Below are 10,475 nucleotides of genomic sequence, written 5' to 3'. Positions count from 1 at the left end.
GAATCAGTCAGTTCAAAGGTCGGAGGACGTTCACGGCATACCACCACAAACAGGGCCATGCCTAATAAATCACGGTGGTATTCAAAACAATATTCGTATGGATGACAGCCCTGCCATTTCCCATTACGACTATATTACGTGACTATACCCAGTTCTGAAGAACGATTACTGATTTTATATTAATCCATACATATTATAAAAGTGTGTATGTGTATGTATGTATGTACCTCAGTTCCTCCAAAAACCACTGGATCGAGTTCAACCAAACTTGGTGCGCATATCACTTACTGTCTGGGAAGAACAACTCTGAGGGCTAGGGTCAAAGTACCCGTCATTACTGTAATTTTCCTTTCCACCTCCGAATAACGGAAGAGTGCAGTAAGCAGAAGCAATCTTACGTATCCACGTGCACTGGAGTGGCACACCTTGATCCTCTCTTCAATAATGTGTCTATTCCCAGTGAGTGATTGTGTTGTAGTGGCTCATAGCGAATGGGAGATTTTTGAGGTCTATGATACCAGTTTTTAAGGTAACTGATTAATTTCGTCCCTATATTTCAGTTATCTATGTTACGTAAGGAATGACATCTAACAAACCTTTCACGATAATTTCCATCGTGAAATGTGACTAGGTACTACTGCCTGTTTGTCATATAGTACCGGTACGCCGATCGTCTTTCAGTATCGACGATAAGTAATTTCAGTTTTTAAATTATATTTCCTTCCTGCTACTTCTTTTAAAACTGGAATGGTGAAAAGTGAGGAAAATTTAATGAAGGTTTATGGAAATAGCTGTGAGTAAGGTTATGTGTAACGTAATAGCGAAGTGGACATCAGCTGAAGTGTTTTCTACAATTAGAAAAGAAAAAGGTCGCCGACGAAGAGAAGAGATTAAAAGCACACATAATAAACTCTGAATGAGGATTGAGTAAATCTGAGCTTAAGTGTGGTGTTCCAAATAAAATAAACAAGCAGAGAATGGCCGTCGAGAGCTAACCGCAAAGCGGAGAAGAAAACTGGAATTTATTGGAAATAATGGGTCAACAGAAGAGACACGAAAGTGCATTGCGTGTCAGGAGTTATTTGAAGAAGACTGTGGGCAATGTACCAAGTGTAAAGGATGAGATAATGTTGGATGTGTGGGTCAGGAGGATACTTTGTATTTTATTTGCGCTTTCTGAAGAACTTATTATTCAATAAGTGTCAGTGCAGTGTATCATTAACTACCGATATTATCACAGAGAAGACAAAAGGCGATAATACAAAACACTTTCTACAAAAATAATTATTGTAGCTATAGCCTTGTAATGGTAGCTCTTTTGCTTTCGGTGTAGTTAGGTACTGTAAGTAAATGTCATTACACTTGTCTACTCATAGAAAAACCCCATGTCATTCCTAGCATGTGTGTCAATTTTTACCTCTCTATCTACATTATTCCGTGGTTTATTAAGTTTTCAAATTTATACTGACTTTTTGATCATCCTGTACTTGAGTATGTTAATATTCCGATTAAGTACCACAGTTAAAAGTCGAAAAGAAGCCGGCCGATATTGGACAATTCTCTCCTGTATGAGTATTGCTCGTTAGTCTCGAATTCTTGCCAGCTAGGACCGGAAGATTAAACAGAAATCCGAAGAAGAGCAGCATGGTTCGTCACTGGTTCGTTAGGTAAGCACAAAAACGCTAGAAGAGCGGTGTTATGCCTCGGAATGTCATCAACTCTTAAGATACTGAGTGTGTACATTCCTAGAAGTGTGAACCAACATATTGCTTCCTCTTGCGTATATTTTGAGGAAAGGACCATGGACGCCAGATTAGTGTTATGTACATATTTCCGCGTACACAACTTTCCCACTAGAGCGCGCCCCACTAAGCGGGCGCAGCGCTCGTCCGTCTCTGCACTACGAGATGGCGCTGCCATAGAGATGGACCAAATCCTGCTTCCGCCGATCCGCGTATTAATATGTAACGCAGCCAATTAGATTGATGTTAACGTAGAACCTTTTCTCCTTGCGGATCACACTTGCTCAGTGATACCTGAATGTGTGAGGTATTATAATGAGTGTACAGACCTCCAATTAGTCAGTCTGCATTTGTCTGCGTTAGTCTGTACCAGTCTATAGTCAAGTTTCAGTCGGTGCCTGATAAGATTACCATATTCCTGCACATAGCCATGATGATAAACGTATAGATAGTTTTGTCAAGTATCAGAGATATATGTAGGAATAGGATTAGCATACCAATACCAAAGAACTCCAGATTGTCAATTGTAAATAGCATCCAGAACCAAGTTAAGTAATTTTTATGCTTGTTATTATTTTAATAAATGTGTGTGAAAATTAATCAAGTTCTGTTTAGAGTTGGTCACCGTCAATCTGCTACTCTAAGCATGCAAGTGGCATTTCTATCGTCTGACCTAACGGCAGGAGATAAACACGCCACAATAAGGCCACGAGACATATTGCTGACACTCGCCTACTTCGGTAGAGCGACAAGTCAAATAATCTGATGGTGTGTGTACTGAAGGTCTTACTGTACGCACACCACAATTAGAGAGGTTCGAGTTCGCAAAGGAAGCTTACCAACAATCGTTCTTCCTCGCGCACCGTTCGCGACTGGAACAAGAAAGTGGAGATGTGACAGTAGTACATGGAAAGGACATAATCGTCAAATGTTACGATATATCATAGCATCTGTAATACTCATATGTTTGTAAGCTCTTTGTATATATCAAACGATGTGGTGCGTGGTTCAAAAGATCTCAGCGACAAATCTAAAGTGTACAGTGAGAAATATTTACGTGTGCAACAACAAGGATGCAGTGGGAATGCATTTACATCTGTTGGACGAATGTTATGAAAACAAACACTCGAAACCGACGTTTCAAGTAAGTCACATGCAACGAAAATCTGTAATGCAACCATCTGTCTGTGGCGTGTTTATAATTATGTTTTATTTATATTTTAGGACGAGTAATCTGTAAAAACACTCACATGTCATAAAGAAAGCGTGTAAACCGTCTGAGGATGAATCGCAACGATTCGAATAAAGGAACTAAAAGTAAATTTGTGGCTGGTTGTTGTCATAACACCATCAACAATCGAAGTAGATGTCGACGATTCTCGTACGTATTTCACGATGGGGAATACAGGCGGGAACTAGAGCAGGGCGCGGACCGTTCGGCGCAGTCGTGGAAGGAGTGTTTGGTCAGCTGTGGGCTGAAGGCGCCGGCCAGGTGCCGGCGGTGGAAGTGACGTGCTGTGCGGCGAGGCGTACGTGGAGGGGGGCGAGGTGACTGGCAGAGCGCGCCGCTGCTCGCCGCCTCCAGTCCGTGCCAGGGACCCGCGGCCGAAGCACGCCAGAGCACGCCACGAGCGAGCGCGCCGCCTATATCCGTCCTTACTCGCGCGCCGCTCGCCCATTCATCGCTCAGCCGCCGTGCCAGCCTGAGCTACGACACGAGCTGACACATCGCTCGCGCGAGGAAATGGCCGCTTATTGAATACGATCTGACGGAGGCATACAGATCCCGCTGTCGAGTGATCGCGACTGGTACTTTCGAGGTGCGGAGAAGTAGCGACATGGGGCGAACCGGAAGTGGAGCCGTGCTGTTTGCGCTAGCGTGGTGCGCGGCGGCCGCCAATTCGATTTACTTCCCGGAGCAGTCGGAGGCGGAGGAGGCGGCGGAGCAGGTGCGGGCGGTGGCCGAGCCGCTAGCGCTGGAGGCGGAGCCCCCGACGAACGGGACGCAGCCGGGGCACGCGATCCAGTTCTCGGAGGAGGACGGCCGACCGGACGTGTTCGTGCCGGCGGCCAGCCTGTGGCTGTCGCAGCTGGACAACATCATCGCGCGCGGCGTGCTGCAGTTCGCCGTCGACCTGGACAGGACGCTGTGGGCGGCGGGGGGCGGCCGCGACGCCGCCCCCGGCGCCGGCGCCGGCGCCGTCTTCTCGCCGCTGAGCGTCGTGGGCGCGCTGGCACTGGTGCTGCTGGGCGCCGGCGGCCACACGCACACCGAGGTCGCGACGCTGCTCGGGCTGACGACCGGCGTCGACCTGTCCGGCGCGCGCGCCGACCTCTTCCACGAGCACTTCGGCCGGCAGCTGTCGCGCCTCGTAGCCCGGCCCGGGGTCGACACCAGCACCGAGGTCGCTCTCGCCAGCGCCATCTTCCTGCAGCGCGACTTCCCCCTGCTGCGCCAGTTCGTCGCCTACGCCAGAGAGGTGTACCGCAGCGAGGTGCTCAACCTGGACTTCCGGCTGCAGCCGACGCTCGCGCAGGCGGCCATCAACGACTGGGTGGAGAACAAGACGCGCGGCAAGATCCGCGACTTCCTGCCCTTCCCGCCGCTGCCGGAGACGCGCGTCATCATCGGCAGCGCCATATACTTCAACGGCGCGTGGCAGGTCCCCTTCCCCCTCACGCACAGCATGAAGCGGCCCTTCTACGTCACCGGCGGCTACAAAGGGGTCGTGACGCCGCAGGACGAAGTCCTCGAGGTGACGCTGATGACCAACGCTGCCGACCTGCCCTACGCGACCGATTCGAGTCTCGGCTGCAGCATCCTGGGGCTGCCCTACCGCGGAGGTGAGGCGGTCATGTACCTGGTACTGCCCGACAAGATGGGCTACCAGGCACTGCGCGAACTCGAGGACAGGCTGGACGCGCCGACTCTCGAACACCTCATAGCGTCGACCAACACCACGCCCGTCATCCTCGCGGTGCCCAGAATGAGTCTCGAAGCGAGCACCAGTTTGAAGGACCACCTGGAGACCATGGGAGTGAAGACCCTGTTCGACCAGCACGCGGCCAACCTCAGCGGGCTGTCACCGGGCGTTAGGGTGCAAGTGGAGAACCCCGACGCCGACAACCAGACGTCGACGGACGCGACGTTCACTGTGGGCCCCGGCCTGTACGTGGATGACGTGCTGCACAAGGTGCAGGTGGAGGTGACGGAGACGGGGACGGTGGCCGCGGCGGCGACTGCGCTGTCCATCACCCGCGACGGCTCTCGGCCCGTCTTCCGCGCGGACCACCCCTTCCTGTTCTTCATCCACCACCGGGCCACTCGGCTGGTCATGTTCTGGGGCCGCGTCATCAGACCGACGCCACACACTGTGCGCCAGGCGCCGCAGCCCGCGGACGCAGCGGCCAACTCATAAATCGCGTCAGCCGGCGTCGACTCACTCGCTGTTCAAACAGCGTTAGCGTTGGCAGGGAAGACTACCTCGTAAGTAGTTCCGTAAAGGACTACTAGGAAAGTGGATGCATACCATAGAGGTCAACTGGAAAGTACTTCAGCATCGATCTTGTAGTACACGTTCTGATTCTCTCAGATGGTGTAACCCAAGAGAAATAGCACCATCTCGCGTGTGAAATATTTATTAATATCAGCATTCTCTAGTATCACATGCAAGACTTGCTGCTGATGTGGTGAATAATGACGTGTTTATTACTGTGCAGGAAGAAATGTGACCATCTATCATCTCACCTCAGAGATCTCCATCTCACTGATACTGGTAATTCACACTAGTGTTAGTACTCATTAGGACACCATTTACGCATATACCAAGCACATGTATACGAGCGAGAGAGAGGTCAAATTATATGAGGCTGTTATCAAATGTCAATACGTTCTAGTTTACTGTTTAATAGCAACATTCCAATGATTCAGGTTTCACTCGTTAACCATTCTTATAATTAAAAGAAAAAGTGATACAAATAAAACAATATACCTCGTTCGTTTAAACCAGTGGGAAGCGTTAGCTTCCAGTAGTGAAAATGTTTCAGTCAGTGCGTGTGTATCATCTTCATCTAGTAATAAAATTGTTAACCTTCCAGACTATTTTTATTTCTGATTATAACACTCGTGTCTGTTCCTATGGTTGTCATTTAATATCAAGGCTGCACTTAACAGTCGAATTACACACTTCCATTAGTCTCAGCCGAAGATGTTACAGTCTTTTAATGCGGTCCTGTCCCGTTATAACCCCCAATCTTCACGTTCTCCTTAACTACAGAAATGCTCAATCTTGCTTATCATTGTATTCATTGTTGTTTGGATGTGGATTGTATGTAAATTGTTTCAAACAGCAATAAATGTAGTAAGAAAATTAATTTCAAATTTCTGCCTCAGAAAATACAAATTTAATATGATGCAACAAGCGAGATATCGTGTGAAACGAAGCTGAAGAACAAAATTTTTCGTTTTTACTTCTGCCAAGCGTTTGTAACAGAATGTTGTAAAGAGAGAGGGCAGGGGGGGGGGGGGGGCAGCGGAAGCTGAGACATGCTTGCTTAACTCAGTTGGTGATAGAGCTGTTGCCCGCAAAAGGCAAGGTCCCAGGTTCGAGCCCCGATCCGGCACACCGTTTGAAGACCAGGGCACGCTGCGATTTAGAATGAATATTCATCAACGCGAACGCATGTGACAGTATGCCTAGTCTGTGTAACACCTGATGTATTAAACTGTGTTACAAAGTTGTGTCTACTTCAAAACTTTCGCAACTGTTAATCATTACAGTGGTTCGCGATGTTCCACTAAACACGACTTAGCTAAAGAAACGAAAGGAAAATTTTGTGTTTCAGCTTTGTTTCACTTGATATCGCGCCTTCTTCGCGCAAACAGAAGGATATTTCACTAACAGTATCAGAAATGTAAAATATGTTGCAACAACTTATTCCAATAAGGAAGCAGATATGTTAAGTAAGTATTACGTAAAGGATAAGGTAACACTTACCAAAGAAGAGAAGTATATAGAAAAGGCTCATTGCTGATACATGTTTCAGAATGAAAGAAGTTTGTACGGAATTTTCTGTTACTTGTTTGCAGTATGCAAACGCATACGTACGTCGGTCATAATTGGATTCCTTGAAATGGTTTTGGTACTTTTTCGTGGTTCTTCACGTAGTATTGGTAATACACAGAAGTTATGGATTGATCATATCATCATCTCTGATGTCACAAAATGAAATTATTCCAAACTCGTACTCCCATAATTTACTTTTGCTAAGTTCATGTAGCGTATTTTATGATAACAGTCAATTTGAGAAAGCAATCAAGAAGTAAATAATCAACATTTATACAGCGCTACGAATGAATATCCAGAAAAAATTAAATTTGGTAATCCTTTTCTATTTCGAGTTCTAACATTAGCCTTATTTGGAGAATAAATTCGGGGAACTGAGTTCTGTCTGTTCAAGAAAATCACATATTCTTCTTATATTACATTTTTTGCTCAAACATGTTTCGATGCTTTGTCATCAGTGAGGTAATATTTTACTGATTTTAAGGCAGGCTTAAGTCAGTTCCCATGATTCCATTTGATTTAGTATAACTATAAATTGGCCTGGGGATACACGAACGTTATAATTACATTTTTGCACGGCGTATTTTAACTTTTAAGAGGGCTTTAAGAAAATGGATCATTTGTTCTGTTACGCTAATACAGCATGGCGTGGTAGCTCATTCGTTGAGAATAATAGCACGTACATCAACTTTTTGTAATACGATGTTTGTTGCTTTTAGAACTCTTATTTTTAGCTGTCAAAGCACCCCTCAGTTCTGGAGGCACTTCTCCTCCCTACCAGTTCGTTGAGATGATTCTGTGGTTAGATGAAGGCAAGGCGCCAGTGTAAATTTTGTGACGTGTAACCGTATTTTCCACATCTAATCAGCTATTTTTTGGAAATGAACAGGTAATTTGAGTATTATGTGCGAGGAAAATACTCAAACAATCTATGAGTTTATATTTGACACCATACAATGTCAAGGAAGAAAAAGAAAATACATTCATTATTCCGTAACTTGAACTTGCAGTTTTCGACTTGTAAGTACTATGATACAAAACACAAGGCTAACATTTGAGAATGTTTACCCCGTGTGTACACAGGTCCATGGTTACCTCAAAGCTTAATACTTCACTTAGTATTGGTAAGCTTAATTTTATCTTTAGTATTTCTCTGAGACTAATATGAAAAAAGTTTGCTTCATGGCACATTTACATCAGATCAGGTGACAAAAATTTTATATTCTCTGCAGATTATTTCTAGATGAATACACCTTCATTAGAAGAAACTGGTACTTTGCGCTAGCTGTTTCCTGAGGTACCGTTCACTACTTAAAATCTTCACACGGTTCTTTACTGAATGTCAAATGCACAGTTAGCTTTCATCGTTTGCAGCTTATGTTCATGAGCTACCCCGTTTGTGACAGGAGGGCAACTAAGAAATTGAACACATTAAATAACTTAGTACACGGTGTCATGAATATTACACAGAATTTCTGTCAAAAAATTAAAAATAACTGTTAAAACTCGTTCTTACAAAGTGCTAATAATAAACAGTAGTAGATGCACTCAGCAGTCTGCTGCCATATTAAACTCAAAAATTTCTAAATCTAATTCTAATTTTTCTCTAGAGAATTTTGGGTTTCTTTTTTAATTCCACTTAACTGCTGAGAGATCGAATATTTAAATAAGATACTTTTGGCCTGAAAGCAAATTCTGAAACTTCCCGATCTGGTTTAGGCGTAAATTAAGAATGCTATTTGATGCTGCTGCATAGGTACTGTTCCATGACTGTTGTGGAAGGTTCTGCGATATTCAGCCAATTGCTCCCTGATAAGATACCAATCGAAGTGACGAAATAGTTTTTGCACTGGATTCGCTTTTTAGAGGAACAGCATTTAAATACCCATCCGCGGTTTCCATTAATCACTTAATGTGGGAGCTAGAATGGATCTTCTCATAAAGACCCTTTTTCTTCATAGACTCCTATAACAGTGAAACACCAGGTTCGTCAAACAACCACAGGCAACAACAAAAAACGTAGCTGTAGCAAAGTCATATTTTGGACTGAGATTGTTTGGAAGAATCCTAAGGAAACATAACACTGATTCCTGAGTATTGCTTGTAATTCTAGGACAATTATTTATCATAAATAATAGATGAGATAAATATGACACAAATAAGGTTGACACGTTTCACCACGGGATAGATTAGTAAGTGCGTGGGTTCTACAGAGAGGATTTCATGTAAAATTCCATGAATACACGTTCTAAGAAGAAACGTGTTACTGCCTCCCACAAACATTTCTTGATATCATCATGAGAGTAATAGCTAAAGTTTCAGAGCTAGTATGGACACTTACGTAAGTCGTTTTTCCAACATCCTATTCTTGTTTAGGATAGAAAATATAGGAAATTACAGTGGTAGACGTAGTACCTCACACCACACACCGTACACATGACAGGTGAGTAGGGAGTAGGTGCAGATGTATTGGTAAAAATACCGTACTTACTTGAGATTAAAAAGCTAATCTTGGTTCTTCACTGTCATCTCACATTTTGACGAAATTAATTAAATCAGTCTAAATTCTCTTAAAGTATTATTCATAATCACTTTGACTGCAAAACATTATTTTGTTAAGAGGAATAATGTTATTTCGCGGAACAGATAAACGATAAGTGTGAGAATAGTTTTGGAATACCATTGAGCTGACTAAAATAAATTTAAAATCTCTAAATTCGTTAGGTTTGAGTTTTGGAACACTTACTTTGTTGGTAAACAGAGTTGGACTGGTATGGACTACTGTTAATCTTCCCCTATGTTAACCGTCTGCAGAGAAAAATCTTGTCGAAATTTTGCTGAATGTTTTCTTTTTAAGACTGTACCTCCTTCACCCACAAACTGTGTGAAATTTTTGATACACAGCGAGCTAGGAAAAAAAAACAATTATGAGCTCTGTTAGCAAAACGTATTGGTTTATAGCTCGAAAATACATATCTGTGAGAAACCGCTATGGCACCAAACTGTAAACTACTTGTAAAAGATGGCTAGCCAGAATCATGCATTTTCTTGTGGCCTAGCCCCAAACTACAAACTACGGCGTTTGGCGCCAAGGGGAATTACAACGGAATTTTTTTCACATTTTCGGATTTTTATCTCATTAGAAAATTTGCAATTTTTGGAATAAAATGATATACATATCACTTAAAGACTCACATGAGAAGTTTTTCATTTTATTTTTTAAATATAATCTACACGGGTTGAAAATGTTAAAATTTTTATGTGCATTACTTCAAGACATAAAGTAAAATTTATGGGAGAATTGAGCACAGAATGTGAAACAGACACAGGAGTACGACAAGGGGATGTACTCTCCCCAGTGATCTTCAATTTTGCTCTTGAAAAAGTAAAGGGCATACAATTAGACGGTTTAGCATTTGCTGACGACATGGCACTGATCGCCTAAGACATTACCGAAACACAGAAACACTAAGAATTATTACAAGAGCAGGCCGTAAAAATACGATTAGAACTTTCATTTGGAAAAAAAAACTGTATGACTGACATCAAAGATGCATCTTCTGATCTCAAAATTGGTAATCACTCCATCTCTCGAGTAAAAGAATTTAAATATTTAGGCGAATGGATTGCAGAAAATTGTAATGAAAGGAAATCAGTCAGACCAAGA

The 10,475-nt window shown here is 43.5% G+C and overlaps 1 protein-coding gene across 1 annotated transcript; it reads left to right on the top strand.

Annotated features, from left to right (window-relative positions):
- The first annotated feature begins 3,312 nt into the window (after positions 1-3,312).
- Positions 3,313-6,116, top strand: LOC126335547 (serpin B6-like). The gene has a single exon (XM_049998935.1). It carries the CDS (start codon positions 3,581-3,583, stop codon positions 5,159-5,161), a length of 1,581 nt encoding a protein of 526 aa, XP_049854892.1. The 5' UTR covers positions 3,313-3,580; the 3' UTR covers positions 5,162-6,116.
- The last annotated feature ends 4,359 nt before the right edge of the window (positions 6,117-10,475 follow it).

Source organism: Schistocerca gregaria, chromosome 2, assembly GCF_023897955.1.
Source record: "Schistocerca gregaria isolate iqSchGreg1 chromosome 2, iqSchGreg1.2, whole genome shotgun sequence".
NCBI classification, from domain to species: domain Eukaryota; kingdom Metazoa; phylum Arthropoda; class Insecta; order Orthoptera; family Acrididae; genus Schistocerca; species Schistocerca gregaria.
This window is presented reverse-complemented; position numbering and strand designations above follow the sequence as displayed.